This window comes from Sphaeramia orbicularis, chromosome 5 (assembly GCF_902148855.1).
Source record: "Sphaeramia orbicularis chromosome 5, fSphaOr1.1, whole genome shotgun sequence".
NCBI lineage: Eukaryota > Metazoa > Chordata > Actinopteri > Kurtiformes > Apogonidae > Sphaeramia > Sphaeramia orbicularis.
This window is the reverse complement of record NC_043961.1, coordinates 6,939,631-6,957,211: the sequence shown is the minus strand read 5'-3', so window position 1 is coordinate 6,957,211 and position 17,581 is coordinate 6,939,631. Positions and strand designations below refer to the sequence as shown.

Below are 17,581 nucleotides of genomic sequence, written 5' to 3'. Positions count from 1 at the left end.
CTGTTGAAAATGATCATAAAACACTGGAAAAAATGCCCCTCTAAAAACAAGTAAAAAAAAAATAAAAAGTTAAAGCAAGATATTTTTACTTGAATTAAGCAAAAAAAAAAAAAAAAAAAAAAAATCTGCCAATGGAACAAGTGAAAATTAAGTTTCTCAAAATAACATTTTCCAGATCTATTGCCTAAAAATCAGTTCTTATATTTCACTGAAAAGTTACTCTTTAGGTGATTCTGTCTTATTTTAAGTGTGATGAGATATTTAGACTAGAAATGAGAAAAATACACTTGGTAAGATTTTGATTTCTTCCAGTGTAAAGAAAAAACATTAATATACTTTCACTGACTTTTAATTAATAAATATTGAATTATCTGAGTGAAACATCTGCATTAAATACAAGTCCAGCCCAACTCAGCTTTCATTTCCTCCTTAATCATTAAATAAATGTATTAAAACAAATGCTTTCCCTTAATGGAGTTTTTTTTTTTTACAGTGAATTTTGACATAATAAATGTTAGTGCCAGTGCATTTGCATAAAATGCAAATCTTTAAAGTCCTAAAGCAGTAGGCATTTGTTACATGTCTTGTTCCTCATCTGAGTCCCGTGTCTTTTCCACTTCCTTTCCCATATTAAACATGATCAGCAGTAGTTTATGGCGCTCGTGTCAAACTCATTTCAACGAGAAATTCTATTAAACAGCACAGTAATAACAATAAATCAGGATTTATTCTCGCAAGTTCTCCTCAGCTGCTTGATTTTCTTGCTTTTAACATAAGCAACATTTAATGACTCAGATACGTTATTATGTGTCTTTCTGTCTGTTTCTGTTCATTTTAACATGACCTGCCAAATATGTCAGGATTCCCCAGCGACCTTTTTGTAATGGGAAGTGTCCATATTAGGCTGCATGTGAACAAGATGTGGATTTCATGAATATAAACAGAGCTGCAACGATTAATGGGCACTTATTAAATTAATCATCAGCTGTTTTAATAATCAGTTAATGGGTTTGTTGATTTTTTTTTTTTTTTTAGAAAAAGATATAAAATTCTCTGGTTCTTCGCTGAAAATCTTTTGCCTCAAGGGTCATCTTGAAGCACCGATGGGCATCTTTCACCATTTTCTGACTAAAATACTAATTGAGAAAATAATCAACAGTGAAAGTAACGTTAATTGCAGCCCTAAACATAAATAAAGTGGATTTACAGGCTTTAATGTGCTTGATAATAAAAGAGAAGCATATTAGTGAAAATATATTTAATAATTAAACATAGCATAGTTACACAAAAGGAATGCAAAAACGGATGAGTGAAAGTGATCCTTAGAATATAAAGGGTCGACCTACTGCAAAGGTTCGAGTTCTCTCCTCAACAGCGGCAAGTTCATCATGAGGGAATGCATACTGACAAAAACACTGCAGGAGGATGGAGGATGGAGGGTGGACGAGGCCTGCACACTTCAGGGCTCTGCAGGGTCTGCGAGTCTTTACACGAGGCCGTCCGACTTTTGGAGCATCATCTCTGTGCCCTTTTTTTTGGGAGGGAGGAGGGAGTTATTCGGGGTCCAAAACCCAAAAGATGCACGAGTTCAGTGTCCAGAGGTTTTGTATTTTGTAATGGGGGTCATTCCTCCTGAGTGTTCTCTAAGTGGGAGCTGGATCCCTCGGACTGGCGGTCAGCTTCGGCAACAGATCTTTCCTGTTCGGAGAGCTGCTCACTGCTGGGGATGGAGTTCTTCTTCGGACGACCTTTCGGTTTAGTGGGGGACTCCAGGCCTCCTCCCTGCAAAACCTACACGAGAAACATAAGAGAAAAAAAAAAACTCATGTGACAAAAGAAAAGTGATCTGTCAGTTAGTTGATTTTTCACGAATGCTTGTAATGTGTGCTCTGTGGTAAATACAAAGAAAAATCCACTAAACACTGCCTTTTCCTCTTTAACTTCCTCACAAATCAAATACAGAGATTGTAAAACAGATTGTAAATTCTAAGTGGAATCATTTACCAAGTGTTCTGGGGTTGCACATACTGCTCCCATTTGTTCAGTTTAGGTCTTGGAACAGAGGGAGAGTGTTTTCTTACACTGGATGTGGTGTGATTTGTTTTATTGTGAATCAAAATTGGATTTATTGGCCAAGTTTGTGCATATAAACAAGGAATTTGACTTCAGCTTAACCCTAACTCATGTATGATAGGAAATTTTTTTTTAGAAAGAATTCGATTTTTTAATAAAACTGTACAAATAGTGCAAAATAGAACAATAGTGCAAGCATTAAAACCATTAGTGAAATATACAAGGACGATAATGTGATCCAGAGTATGAGTAATAGGCTAGATAGATTTTTTTTCTTTTTTTTTAAACATTATTTTTGCTTTTTCAACCATGCAAAAAGAAAGTTAGGTACAAATATAAATGTAAAAATAAAGGTTGAATGAATGCCAAAGGCAGTTGACGTGCATGATCAGACCTACATGTCAGTGTCAGACCATGTTAATTGACTCCACTGACCTACACTTAACCACCTACACTGTTACAGTGATGCAACACAAAAATATTTCCTGATGCTTGTGTGGTTACTGTTGTAACTAGTTACAAAAAAACACAGATAAAACATCACCATCGTCTTCAACTTACAATTTTCTTCCATTTCATCCTCCTGTTCTGGTACCATGTTTTCACCTGGAGCTGACTAAGGCCCAAAGATTCAGCGAGGTCTATTCTGTAAAGAAAAAAGAAAACAGTGCATATTTAAGTATTTATTTAACCACATCCTTATATCACTTGTAGGGTTTATCGTTATTGATTAAATTACACGGTTAAAGCCCTTCTGGTCAAAAAATGCCACCATGAGGAGGAAAATGAACCAGAAAAAAACTCCAGAAAATGTCATAAATAAAATATAACACTATACCACAAAAAACACATGACCTGAACTTGACTAGTTAAAATGTATAGTATTATAGAATTTATAAGAGTATCTTAAGTTGATTAAACATAGATTATAAGAGACATTTAAAGCTAAATAAGACCTATTTCTACATTATAAACAACTAGCTGCACATAAACGGATAACGGATGGAAAAAAGTGAAACACTGGTAATTATGTGAAATAAGCTGCATTTAGTGGGAAATCATCTGAAAAATCCATTTTATTTTTTTTATTTTTTCAATTGTAGTCTCTGGGGGCAAATGTCATTATTTGAGTTTATTGTGTAAATGAGCTGATTTTAACCATTATGTTAAGATTTGTTAAAACAAAAACAAAGTACTGTGGGATGAATAAATTTCAACTTCGTGTACATTTAATATGAAATATTCATCTCTTACAACATCATTTATTAATTGTAAAGCTACTTCATATAAATGCTAACTGTAGTGTTCCTATTAGCATAACACCTAATTCTGTGTCCACCATTTTGTTTTCCGTTATAAAGTAGATCCGTTACGGTCGGAGTAAACTAGTCCCTCCGCCGCCGGTACCGGACCCCAGACCCACCTATCCGGGGTCGACAGGTACTTCTGCTTCTCGAATCGTTTCTCCAGGCCCATGAGCTGCAGCTCGGTGAACACGGTGCGGCTCCGTCGGCCCTTCTTGGTCTTGCTGCTTCCGTCGGCTCCGTGCTCGAGCTTCCCGCGGAGGTGGAGGTCCAGCGGCAGGTGGTGGGACGCGGCGCCGACCTGGAGGCCCGTGGCGGCGGACAGCAGCGGGGAGCCCAGCGGGGACCCCAGCGAGCAGGACAGCGGGGAGATGGGGAACTTGAGCAGGCTTGTCTGGTCGGCTTTTAACACTGTACCGAACACACACACACACACGCAAACACACAGAGGAGAGTTAACAGAGCAGAGTTGCTGTTTTACGGCCACGAAGTGTTCATTAAGACGGTAAAGTGGCGGAGGGTTATTAACATGTCTGCGGATAAAAATAGGTTAGTCCGCAAAGGTCAGAGTTCAGGGCCTTTTCCAGATATGTGCAATGTTAGAATGCGACATAAATATAAAAGATATGACAGAGATAGCACATTAAAAAGCATCTAAAATAAAATAATATAATATTTAAAAACACTTTTACAGATAAACTAAAACGCCATGGGCCTTTATGAGCCTTTAGACGTCTGTCTTATTTACCTGTTAGCTTCCTTTTTCTTATGTGACTCTACTGTTTGTTTCCCCCCCCCCCTTAATTATAACTTTTTTTGTTTCTTCTGAAGCATTAAAAATTACACGTTTTGATTGTTTGCAGCCCGAGTGCGTCATTAAACCAAACAGGCCACGGTCAGTTACATCTGAGTCATTTCTAAACAAAATAAACTACATTACTTCCAGATTTTAATCTATAGCCTATGCATCCACTTTGTAATTTTTATTTATTTATTTATTTTTTTGTTACATTTGTTTTCAATTTTTTTTTTTTTTTTTTTTTTTTTTTTTTTTTAAAGCTGTTCTTCAGTGAATAGATGCAATATCAAAACATATGCATTTTCTGCCAAAGTAATTGCACTACCTCTTTCTAATCCTTCTTAAATAATATAGCTATACTTTTATTTACTTTATTACTATTATGCTTTTACAGTCTAACAGAATAGCTGTAACGACTCTAAATCACACTTTTAAACCTTAAAGTGTACAAGAATAAGCGCCAGTCCACATTTACGCACAACAATCCATCAAACCACTTTTTACGCGCAAAGTATTTAATGTTAGTTGGAAACATAAAACACAAAATTAACTGATTTGAATCATTATTATTCACATAAACAAACCTGACAAATTTTAGGCTCCTATAATAAAAATCAGCTCCCAATTATTACACTTAACTGAGATTTACTAATAATATCCCACGTCTTATTTTGTGCTACATTATCTGACATGACATACACCCTTATTTATTTATTTATATCCTGATTCTTGATGTGTTTTTTTTTTTTTTTTTTTTATTGCTGGTTTCCTTGGTTGCTTTACACTTTTCTCTCTCTCTCCATCTCTTCCAGGCGCGTCTCTTACCCAGTTGGCTGTGGAAAGGCCGGGCGGACAGCAGAGCTTGTACCCCGAATTTGAGTAGTTCCCCGGCCGGAGCAGAGGTTTTGTGCTCCGGGTGGTCTGTGAGGATCTCCTCTATCATGAAACTCCTGTAGCGGTGAGTTCTGTGGTCCGGGTGAACTTCCGGAGGATAGTAATGAGCGCCCATGTCCAAGGGATGCTGCATAGTCTGAGCTTTGCGGTCACCGAGCGCGTTACACCGATTATCTCCCGTTCAGATGCTCAAACCGGATCTCACATTCCCTCTGCGGTCACTCTATAGTCCAGGAGATCAGAAGAAGAGTTGGAAATTATCCTCAGGTTCTCGATCAGACGCTGTTTCAAGGCCAGGTAGCCGACTTCTGCGCGTCCTGCCCGGTGCGCACGGTTTTACGCACGGTTTTATTTGGTTCCTTCCGCACTGGAAACGTGGAACCGGGAGCAAAGCTGTGACCGAAACGTGTCCAAAAAGCCCCCGGTCGTGTTCATGCCCTCTCGGATCTGTGTGAGCCGCAGCAGGTCGGAGCTATTTGTCAGCAGAGCGCGTCACCTTGGCAGTGAGTGGAGGAATAAGCTTTGGGTTTTATGAGTGTCGTTATGGCTCCACCTCTTCTCAGGGTTCGTCTGCTCGCTTCCTTCCCACAGCACAAGTTACATGCAAAGCCGCACTCTGCCTTGATTCATATGCAAAAGGGAAGAAAATAAGGAGAAGGTAATTTTAAATAGTCTGCAGGTGACTTTGAACCATACATGTACACCATAAATGTGATGATGCTTTGGAACAGCAAACACATAAGAGAGAAGACCAGATATAACACTGAGTATGAATACATTCAAACTGTTTAATGTGAAATCTGTTTGTTAGTATATTTAAGGCCACAGTCAACCAAGTTGGACCTCATTTAACCCATAAAGACCCAAATATACACTAGTGTCCAAAAGCATCTACTGATCTAAAATGTTTAATAACTTTAGAGCAGTGTTTTTCAACCATAGGGTCGGGACCCCAGGTGTGGTCGCCCTAATATTTCAAGTAATTGATAAAAATAAAAACTTACTTATATAAACTAAAAATATATGGTGAGTTCCAATACATAAAAGACATGACAAACAGTGAAGCTGAAACTGAAGCACTGTGGTTCTGTTTATCTGTCAAATGTTCATTGTGGTCAGTTTCAGATGCTGCAGCTCTTTCATAATTCATAGTTTGAGTTCTTGTTTGTTCAGTATTAATTGTCAGCCTTGTAAATCCCAGCTGGACTGACTGTACACATCCTGACCAAGGAAAATCAAATTCTCCATTTGTGCAGTAATCTACACCTGGCTTTACTGCCTCTGTCCACAATAATATACATTATATAGACTAAATGTCCTCTAAAATTAACCTTTATTTACAACATAGTATAGCAAACTATTACAAGATCAAAAACAAATTCATTTTAGCAGAAAAATGTCTCTGTTTTGAGTCTGGGGGCGCCAGAATATTTGTGATGTTAAAATGGGGTCACGAGACAAAAAGGTTGGAAACCACTACATTAGAGCCACTAATCCTATCAATACATGTAAATAATTGGTGTAAAATGCAGTTCTTCATCTTTTCATGGTCATCAGATATGACCCATTTGGACATTTAGAGGCTCCGTAGTTACCGTGGAAACACCGTCATCTTCTACAACATTGACTCACCAGTGAAACCCATGGAGTTGGATCAATGACAGTGGATGGACACACTGGGTTTATGTTCAGTTAATGATAGATTTTAGTGATAGAAGTCATTTTTTCCACACATTTTTTTTTCTGTTTTTGGTATAATAACCCTCAAATATCATCTCAGCATGATGATTAAAGTACATGATCAGTAAAATACATAACGGAAAATATCTGATTTTCACTGAAATAAGTGCAAAAAAGACAGGATAATAGTATGATAAATAGCAATAAATCACATGAAGAAGGATTAAATAGAGAGAAAAAATAATATATGAACTCTCACTAAAGTAGCACTGGGTCTTTATGGGTTAATTATTTCCATACCACACTGCTGGGCCTATGTGGCAGCATAAGAGGAAAATATACCAATAATTCTGGATTTCACAACAGAATGCCCTTCAGGTCACCTCTGGGAGGTTGCGTTAGCTGCCAGGAAACGTGTAACAACTTCAGTCATGTATTTATAGTCACACATGTTCCGTCTGTACTGAAAACCTCAAAAGTTGGTAACGCTCTCGTGGTTTTAGTTGAATATTTTAATACTTGTATGCTTTAAATACATGAGACATTATGTAAATTATGGAGGAGGCTGGAAGGGTTGTACACATTCAATCAAAGACTGTGAATCAGAGGATGTAGAATAAAAATAAAGCCTCCAATCATTCAATCAAACTTTATTTATTTAGCGCAATTTATACAACTAATGTAGCTCCAAATGGTGAAGTGAAAACTAGAAGAAAAGCAGGATGAAAGTTTGTAGAATAGAATAGAATAGAATGTCTTTATTGTCATTGTGCAGGTAGTGAAATTCAATGTGCAATCGTATTTAGGTGCCATAAAAGTATAAATAATGTATATGAGTAAAAAAACTGAAAATATAAAAGAAAAACCCTGAAAATATACAAGAGAAGTGGTGATATTCACATAAGAGATGAACTCTATAGATTAAAACACGATGAAATTCCAAAGGAGAGACATTTTATCATCACTGTAGAAATCTGAGTCATGTTATCAGTTGTTTTTTCATAAAAGAAGCAAATTAAATGTCATCCCCCCTTATAAAAATCAAAATAGAAGAACAAAATAGAAGGAAAAAAATGTGTTTCTATTATAGTATATTTTTGGTGTAAGGTGTAAAAATGTGAGATTTTTAGTTTTAAATCTGCGTTTTACCAGTCTGACATCAAAACATAAATCCAATGTGTTTTTAATCAAATGAAGTTCTTCAAATACGGCGTCTAAAATTACTTTTACAACTCGTCAATGAAACAGTCCTGATGTTAAACCCAGCTCTTTATTTATGAGCTTCTGTCTAAAACAAAGGCTTAAGCTCTTCAGTTTTATTGGACATTATTGTCTGTCCAATAAAAGTCACAGCCAGTTTGTGTCGACATCACAACAGAGACTTCCACATGGCGCGCAAGTGTCTGGCATTGGTAGAACAGAGCTCCCTCTGGTGGTCACTTCTGAGATTACAAGCTTCTCTGAATTGGGGGGAAAAAAATCCCAGTAGACTCCATAGCAATTGGTTTTGTATTGCAATCCCAAATTTGTGAAACACACTTATTACACTTTATTGCAGCTGCATATTTGAAGTATTTCTTGAAGATGCACAGAATAAGATTTATTCATTGTGCACCTGTAACACAGAAAACACTTAAACCTGCTTTATTTTTATCAGTAGGATCATGTAATTTTTATTCGTATTTGCTTGTTTTAGCCAATTCATTTACTGTTTATTTTATTTTCTTGTTTGGATTCTCTTTATTCTCAGACTCAGCTTTGTTGTCATTCGATCAGAGACATGATCAAAACAAAAGTTTCCCAGGTCTCTGTGTGCAGCATCAACAGGATACAAAAAAATAGAAAATAGGTAAAAAAAAAATAGATAAAAATAGGTAGAACTTCTTAAGATTTTGTTGAGAACTTTTTCCTTTTTAATATTTTTACCAGCACTGTTTATGGTTTCTACTTCAGTGTATTACGCCGTAGTTAAATCAAGTGGTTCCAGACACAACAAACCCCACCCCTCACACATATTGTAGATTATTTTGGCATTAATCCAGCTGATGTCATCATGTCTATGCATGTGCCGATGTCAGCATGTCAGTTGCCTCTATATATGTGCGAAGTTTGAAGTAAATTGAAAGAAAATTGAAGTTTTGTTTTTTTTTGACATTTGAAATTTTTCCCATTACAAGTAAATAGGAGAAAAAAAGATTTAAAAAATTCATAAAAAATTTGAACTTGGACCTACTTTTCCCACAATGTGACCACATCTATTCTGGGTCACTGGCAATCTATAAACCCAATTTAGTATGAATTCAACCGATAGTTTTGCTGCTAGAGTGTTAACAAACAAACTGAACCAAAAACAATACCCCTTGCCTCCCATTCAGGGAGGACAGGGTAATAAATGAATGAATGCACTTTTACTTTTTCGGTAAATTTATTTATTAGATGTAATGACTTCTGTCTGTTCTACTTGTGGTTTCCACACATTTAGTAAAATATTTAAACTGTAAAACTGACGTAACTTTTTGTGAACCAAACAGTTCTGTATGCAGTGCTGGTTTTCAAAAGCTAAATACGAGTTCAATAAAACAACAGGACAGCTGAGTATAAATACACGCATATAACAGATGAAAACTAAAATAAGAACATTTTAAAAGTTGGCAGACATCTTGGTGACGTCGTGGTTCAGGTCCACGATGTTCATCTCGATCCTCCTGTGCAGCTCGTCCATGGAAGTTGACAGCGTGTCCAGCAGGGCCTGCAAAACATCCACACAGGTGAGGCTGAGTGTGAAACAAACCCTGACAGACAGACAAACGGACAGATGGACAGGTGATGTGAAGGTCCTACCTGAGCCTTTTCCGTCTCTTTGTTGCATACATCTCTCAGGTTCTGGATCTTGGCCTTCAGCTGCTGCGTCTCGTTGGAAATGTCCTGGATTTTATTGGCCATCTCTTCACGTTTATGATGGATTTGGTTGCACTGCCTAGAGGACAGGTACGTGGGATCAACACAGAGTTATTGCTATAGTAAAACATTTAACAGCACCCCCAAAATCATTTCCCTTTTCCTGTCAGTTAAAGGGTGAAAAATGTTTCTATTCTAGCGAAAATGAAAAACAATCCCTACAGAGGCCACACATCAGATCAGATCAGGATTTCAATAAATTAAGTATGAATAGACATTAAAATCATAAATAAAATAGATTTTTCTAACACATGAATAAATAGACTAATAATGATTTTAATAGCAAATGAAACTGGAATTAGAAAACGACTTAAACAGGGATTATCAATACAGTGTGTGGTTCTTTTCAAATAAATGGTGAAAATCAACATTATCTTGAAAGTTCACAAGAGAAATAAATGACTATATATAAACTCACACTGATAGGAATTGATATAAATTATTATAAATATTTAATTATTTAACCAATTTTTTGCCGTTATTGCTGCTGCTTATATGTAGTGCCTTATTAAACTAATAAACAAAATCTAACTTAAAATAAGGCAAATTCTTGAAACTATTCTGTCATAAATGTTCAGAGTGTGAAGTTATGAAAGAAGCTCTGAACAGGTTGCATAAGGATGGTTTCTCATCCATTTGAGGTTCCCCTTTGGAGGATCAATAAAGTCGATCTTATCTTAAAGCTTGTAGTACGAACCCCAACATGTCCTGGGCGTGTTGCTCCTTCATCTCTCTCTTCTTCTGTCTGCGGATGTTCTGTTTGGATTCCTTGTCCAGCTTCATGCCCAGAGCTCGTTTCAGCTGGCCTTCTTCACTGCACAGGTTCTTCAGCTCCTTCTGCTTCTTCTCATACTGAACCGTCAGCTCCTGGTGCTAAAAAACACAAATGAAACCTAATAAGACAATAATGTACGACACACAATGACAGCTGAACTGAGTTAAGTGAATCAGCTGAATGAAAAACTGATCTGGCTTGTTTATCACACATGGGCGGAGTCAGGGGAAGGTTAACATCTGGTCAAAAAAAAAAAAATAATTACAGTAATCTACACCAAACTTATATTTTTGGGAAGGTAATTACTTATATTTTCAGGAAAATGGATTTTGAAATGAGAAAAAAATTTGTGGGAGAAAAATTTGAGGAGTTTTATGAGTGTGAATGTTTGTAAAGTGACAGTTTTGTGCCGTCATTCTGGGTTCATTTTATAACCTCAAATAAACTAAATTTATTCCAAATATATTCATATTTGACTATTACATTATTTATGTCCTATTCTAAACAGTGTTTAAAATTAATAGATGAATATATCTATGTAAAATACATTTGAATATAATGTTAATATTATTTGTATGTTGTAAATACTGTACCAAAAAAAAAAAAAAAAAAAAAAAAAAAAAAATATATATATATATATATATATATATATATATATAGATATAGATATAGATAGATAGATAATTGAAATAAAAAATGTTTAATTTGATATTTACTTTTGTTGTCCATCTGTGACGCTGCCATTTTTCAAAACTTTCTATTTAGGTCTAATCAAATATTTTTTTCTTCTGACCAATTATTCAGTTGTAAAATAGAGGCTTTAAGGTATACACTGAATACATTAGAGAATGAAAATGTCAGAGGAACTTCACTTTGGAATTCTTGCAAAAAATAGACGTTAATTTTTTGTCCATCTGTGACGCAGTAGTTTTTGATGTTTTTCATTCAAAAATATTTGAAACTAAATTTTACCCTTTGAGTCTGTTTAAGATGGCATTTAGACCTTTACAATTACATGGAATATTTGTCTCAAACTCGTCTGTTTCAAAAGTTAGGAATCAAAAAGTAGTGGCGGTCCATCCGTTGACCCCACCCACATACAAAGTAGACGTTCTATGGGTGAGACGGATATTTTGTCAGAAAAGAACCAGAAGAACAGATGTGGATCCATGAAGTTGACTCTGTACCTCTTCCTGCAGCTGCTTGGTGTTGTTCATGCTGCTCTCCAGGTCCAGCAGCAGGTTGTACATTTGCTGCATCTCAGCCTCAGTTTGGGTCACGCTCTGCACCATGCTCTGCAGCTCCACCCCACGCTCATCTGTTTGTTCCTGAAATGACAAAACAAAACTCAAGCCTCCATCTGAACCGGTTCAACCTGGGCTACACTACAATTGCCTTTTTTCAAACTCACAATAGAGTTCTTGATGTTCTTGACATTGTCCCTCATCTTCTCCATCTGGCTCTTCAGTTCCTCTGGAGACTCCACAATCTGAGACTTGAGTTTGGTGATGTCCTCCTTCAGGTTGGTGACGTTCAGCTTCACCTGGGCCTGTCACCGACATTTTCACACTTTTTTTTCCCCCCACTGATCCTCATGAAAACATTACCCCAAAGCAGGATCAAATATTTACAGTCACATACCAGTTTCTGTGTCTTCTCTGCTATTTTGGTCTTCCACTCTGCGATGGAGTCATTTTTCATGTTCTGGAAGGAGGTACATTAATGTGACTGTGACAGAACAAACCAAACAGGACTGCTGTTCGGAGGAGGAGCACTCACCACTTCCTGGTACTCGTGCACAGTCGTGGCCTGAAGTTCAGACAGAGCCGCCGCCAGCTCGTCTGCCTCCGCCTGCTGCTCCGGTGGGATGGTCCTGAAACAATGACATCTTATTTTATTTTTTATTTTATTGGTTTATTTAATAGGGACCATACAGATTTATGAGCATTTCTTTATAAAAAATACATGTAAATATGCCACAATTAGTAAAAATAACTCTTTCCATCTGCAGTCCTTAGGCAGGTGACAGAACAAGACGTAAAACAGCCAACACTGATACATCACTCGCTCACTATAAATTAAACAATTAAAAAATACACATAATGATGACAGACATCATTAAAACAAACAAAAAAAACAAATAGACATAGGATGATCACAGGGGCACCTCAGTGAAACATCAGTTTAGAGCTGCAACAATTAGCGGTACACGACTAAATGAGTCAAGCATAAATCAGTAAACCAATCAATTATCTAGCTCTAATGACAAACATTTAATTTAGAACTCACGTCAGCATCTCAATCTTCTTCTCTGCCGCCAGATTACCTTTATTGTATGCCTGGATTCGGTCCATGTCTGCCCTCTAACAACACAAACAACCGCTGTTACACAATCAGCTGTTCTGTGTCAGTGGTGAAAATAAGTGTCTGAAAATCTACAGCCCTTAACCACCTGCCGAGTCTCACAACAAAACAACGTACAAACTTAGCCTGTTTCTCCTGGATCATCTCCATCCTCTGCTTCCTGAAGTGAAGGAAGTTCAAGATACCACTCAGAATAATCAGAGTTTTCTGTTTTTCTGCACAAGGAGAACAAAAGTGTTTAGATCAGGGCTGTCAAACTCATTTTAGTTCACGGGCCACATTCAGCCAAATTTAATCTGAAGTGGGCCGTACGAGTGAAATAATAACATAATAATATATAAATAATGTCAACTCTAAACTTTCCTCTACGTTTTAGACAGAAAAAAGTAAAATTATGTGATGAAAATGTTTACATCTACCAACTATCCTTTAAAACAATGTGAATAACATGAACTGAAATTTCTTAAGAAAACTAAGTGCAATTTTAAAAATAATATGTCTTAGTTTATCATTTACACATGTAAATTACAACTTACAGATCACAGCGGATCTACAAATACACAAAACATTTAATAACAGGCAGAATATTGGTAAACTTGCACTTCAGACATTTCAGAATGTTCATATTTGTTCAGGTTATTTGCATTTTTGTGAAATGATAGTTTGTTTTAGTGTAAATACAGTAAAATGACATGAAAATGTTTATATTTACAGAGAGAAAAATTTGGACTTGTGAGTATTTATAGGTTATTATTATCATAGTATTTTACTGATCCAACCCACTTGAGATTAAATTGGTCTGTATGTGGAACCTGAACTAAAATGATTAATATCTTCAGTGTCATTTTTGCATTTCACAAATTCATCCCACGGGCCAGACTGGACCCTTTGGCATGCTGGATTTGGCCCCAGGACCTCATGTTTGAGACCTCCGGCTTTGACTGATAGTGACAAGATGAGTAAAACACCATAAAGTACCATAATGTCATAATGTATCATCTTAGTACACATCAAACAGAAAAGCATACACTTACTGGGAGCTAGAAGGTCATTCAGTGAGAAGTCATAGACCAAGCACATGGGCAGAAACTGACGCCTTGAAGGAAAAGAACACAAGAATTTAATGTGACACGGGAAAGCAGTTAGAGTACTTTTAGACAACATTTTCTCTCCTAGTTGTTGTTTGGGACACTCACATGCGCACGTAGACGCTCAGGATGGAGGTGGCCCCTTCATTATAAGCTGGATACTGAATGTTTTCCAAAAGTGGAACCTGTTGGAAAACAAAAAGTAAAACCAGGACTGAACAAAACCAAGACAAGAAACAGTAACAGATAAAACTTTGTCACCATCTTTATGTGGGTGACACAGTAATTTACTCTATTGCACCCTCCGTTCAGGCTCTTGATGAGCTTCAGACTGCCTTTTATCAATTCCATGTTTCCTTCTGCCTTTTGAAGTTGGCCCTAAATGCCAAGATGACAAAGTTTATGACTTTACAAAAGCTCGTTCTCAAAACTTAGAGCATAACAGCATTAAGACCCTGGTAGGAGAAACCACTGAGAAAGTGTCACATTACAAATACCTGGGTATCTGGATTGATGGCAAACTGTCTTTTACACCCCATGTGGAACATCTGTTAAAAAAGCTTAAAGCACTGCTTGGCTTTTTTTACCATCATAAATGCTGTTTGAAGACTGATGTTAGGAAAAACGCTTGTACAAAACACATTTCTAAGTGTGTTGGATTATGGGGACATCATTTACAGGAATGCAGCTGCAACAACTCTCCACTGTCTGGACACAGTCTATCACAGTGCTTTACATTTCATTCCAAATGCTGCATCCAGGACCCATCACTGTGAACTGTATGCTCTGGTCTCATGGCCTTCACTAAGGCTCAGGAGGCAGAGGCAGCGGCATTGGCTTGGATTTATCTACAAGGCTGTATTGACAAACTACCCCCATATCTCTGTCTCCATCCACCAGTGGATACAACTCCCGCTCATCACATCAGCTCCTCCTTAGAGTCCACTCTGAACTTGGTAAAACAGCTTTTTCCTATGATGGTCCTTGGTCATGGAACAATTTGCAAAACTCACTTCAGCTTCAGCAGTTCATTATCTTGGGTGAATTCAAATCTCTTCTGTCAAACTGATAACAGAAGTGTGTAACTGCTATCCTTAAACCGGTTTTTATCCATTTCATGTTGTCTTAATTGTATGTAGTTTTATCCTCTGTTAGTTCATTTGTATTGCACTGATGTGCCTCTTGGTCAGGTCTCCCTCGAAAAAGAGATTTCATTTCAAGGGTCTTCCTGGTTAAATAAAGGTTAAATAAATAAAAAATAAATGTCTATGATCTCTGTGGTGAAGTCAGGAGTACTCACCATGGAGTGACACTCAGGTTTGAATCGATACAGGAGATGCAACACCCTCATGTATAGTGTCTGAACTGCCTCAGGCTGTAAGACAGAAAAGAGGAGGTCCAAGACTTCAGTCATTAATAGGTCCAGATTCCTTTAAGTCTCTCATTGCTATAAGTTAATTTTACAGACATCCAGTCCAATCCAATTTTACTTATAAAGCACTTTAAAACAACCACAGTGGACCAAAGTGCTGTACAGAAGAATAAAAGCACAACACAAATTAATCAAAGCATTAAAAATATTAAAATCAAATCAAATAAAACAAGGTAAAATATAAAAAACAGAAACAAAATGTCAGCATTGCAAAAGTGTGACATGGTAAATAGTGTATTATCCTTCCTCCACTCTACATTGCATATTTTGTTTATCCAATTTTTTTGCAGGACACATCGGTTTTGTATAAATATATAGCTTCTAATCAGTACTTTTTTAATACCAATGTTCCATTTTAGCAAAAAGAAAATTACAAAACATGTTATGGCACAAGTCTTATGGTCATTGGCATTTTAATACAATCAAATTCTGTTTTACACAACTGTAAATTATTTTTTAACGTAAATTTATTTATTTATTTTTTAATAAATCTATGTGTTGTGAATGAACTGAGATTTATTTATATGTTGTGTAAATTTGATATTAATCAGTACTATTGTTTGATGATATATGGCCATAAATCTAGTCTTATTAGATGTCATGCCTTTCCCAGCCTGTGGTAAATGCCTGGAACAACTTGCCTGAAGATGTGGAGATGGCAAAGGCACTCAGTACCTTCAAAACCAGACTAAACAAACACCGGAGCGATCACCCACTTCAATATGACAACAAAGTGACTGATGTGAACTGAGACTCATTTTGGGGCCTATAGGTTTCAGCCTTCATGCTGTATTTTTGTATTGTATTGTATAATGTGTTTAATGGGAGAAACACACTTTTGCCAGCAAATTTGCAGAGATTATTTGTTTTAGTATCACAGGATGAAGAACATAGAAGGAGGTTTAATTTTAAACAGTAAAGGGTTCGGACTAATGTGAAGCAAATGTGTATTTGTGTTGTGGGTGTCAGGATGTGGAATTCTTTGGCAATGAAAGAGAAGAGCTGTACAACTATTTTTCAGTTTAAGAGGTTGTATAAGGAAAGAATAGAGAAGGGTATTCCATTTAATTTCATCAAGTGGTCCCCACCTGACCCTCTCAGATTTTTCTAAATTTTTACATACTTCTAGTACATTATATATGATGGAAAAATCCTAAATTTCAAGGCTTAATTGTAAATTGTTCCAAAGTTATGACCATTTAAGTAGGTAGGAGGTACCCTAAAATTGCGACCAAAATTAAGACTAAATTTTCGTCTATTTTCAGGCTTCTATAATTTCTGAACAAGAGCTAGAGGTCTGAAATTTTCAGAATCCTTTCACAGGAATCTGTAGTCCTAAGAAATTAAAATACTTACTTAAAATTTATAATTGCATGTTACAGAGAATGACAAAGTTGAGATTTTATCCATCACAAACTTCTAAAATGCTACTTTTGGCCACTCATTACACAAAAACTAATCATATTCATTAGAAATTTTATGTGCTATGTGTTGGCTACTTAGGGAATGGATTTGTGTAAAATGAAGGTCTTATGTTGTTATGTATGATATATGAACAGCTGAAAATCAAAAATATCTGTACGACCTTCGGATTCAAAGGTCAATATCAGCATGTGGGATAGGCAGGATCACAAAATAAAAGACACCGTGTGAAAGGACAGGAATTGACCTAAATTTTGACACCAAGCACAACTTGCTTCTATAAATCCCATATTTTAGCCATAAATGGCTAAAATATGGGGGCAAAAACGTCCATATTTAATTTGAACATTTAACATAGAAGGATTTATAGAAGCAAGTTGTGCTTGGTGTCAAAATTTAGGGCAATTCCTGTACTTTCACATGGTGTTATTAAATTGAATTTAGGGAATTTCACATCTACATCTTAAGCAGCATTTACCGAACAAACCGTTACGGTGTTTTTCCCACTATGGTTCTAAATTCTGGGTGTTTCCTCAGACTCCGTGTCCGTGCTTCTTTACCTTTGGGACGGGCGTTAAGTCGCTCTTGGTGAAGTGTTTTGCTTCTTGACCGGTGAGAACTTCTGTTCGGTAAAAGTTCACTATCGCGTCGGCAGTGTACACCGGAAATGTATTTTCAGTCATTTTCGCTCGCTATTTAGTCTCCGTTTAAGCAGATAAAATCCGAAGCAGTTGGGTTTTAACCATGGACGGTACTCTAGTTTGTTTAGAAGACGAAACAAAATTGGCGCCT

General features: G+C 36.6%; 2 protein-coding genes across 2 annotated transcripts; both read right to left on the bottom strand.

Moving 5' to 3' along the window:
* Positions 1 to 279: 279 nt before the first annotated feature.
* Positions 280 to 5,560, bottom strand: barx1 (BARX homeobox 1). Its single transcript, XM_030133568.1, has 4 exons — positions 5,002 to 5,560; positions 3,497 to 3,788; positions 2,635 to 2,719; positions 280 to 1,791 (listed from the first exon to the last, which is right to left on the bottom strand). The coding sequence occupies exons 1-4, from the start codon at positions 5,201 to 5,203 to the stop codon at positions 1,624 to 1,626; spliced, it is 747 nt and encodes a 248-aa protein (XP_029989428.1). The 5' UTR covers positions 5,204 to 5,560; the 3' UTR covers positions 280 to 1,623.
* Positions 5,561 to 9,162: 3,602 nt separating this feature from the next.
* On the bottom strand, positions 9,163 to 17,581 carry nuf2 (UF2 component of NDC80 kinetochore complex). The gene is made up of 13 exons (XM_030133566.1): positions 17,350 to 17,581; positions 15,236 to 15,310; positions 14,044 to 14,120; positions 13,882 to 13,943; positions 12,965 to 13,062; positions 12,773 to 12,846; positions 12,263 to 12,356; positions 12,125 to 12,187; positions 11,895 to 12,032; positions 11,671 to 11,811; positions 10,406 to 10,581; positions 9,592 to 9,727; positions 9,163 to 9,499 (listed from the first exon to the last, which is right to left on the bottom strand). The coding sequence occupies exons 1-13, from the start codon at positions 17,470 to 17,472 to the stop codon at positions 9,392 to 9,394; spliced, it is 1,365 nt and encodes a 454-aa protein (XP_029989426.1). The 5' UTR covers positions 17,473 to 17,581; the 3' UTR covers positions 9,163 to 9,391.

Excerpts from the sequence above, each read along its gene's own strand:
- nuf2 (XM_030133566.1), bottom strand. The coding sequence starts at position 17,472 with ATGACTGAAAATACATTTCCGGTGTACACTGCCGACGCGATAGTGAAC. Across the intron at positions 12,033-12,124 it reads CAGAGAAGACACAGAAACTG|GCCCAGGTGAAGCTGAACGT; the intron begins GTATGTGACTGT and ends TGTCGGTGACAG. Across the intron at positions 9,500-9,591 it reads AAGAGACGGAAAAGGCTCAG|GCCCTGCTGGACACGCTGTC; the intron begins GTAGGACCTTCA and ends GATGTTTTGCAG.
- barx1 (XM_030133568.1), bottom strand. The coding sequence starts at position 5,203 with ATGCAGCATCCCTTGGACATGGGCGCTCATTACTATCCTCCGGAAGTT. Across the intron at positions 3,789-5,001 it reads GCCTTTCCACAGCCAACTGG|TGTTAAAAGCCGACCAGACA; the intron begins GTAAGAGACGCG and ends TGTTCGGTACAG. Across the intron at positions 1,792-2,634 it reads GGATGAAATGGAAGAAAATT|GTTTTGCAGGGAGGAGGCCT; the intron begins GTAAGTTGAAGA and ends TTTCTCGTGTAG.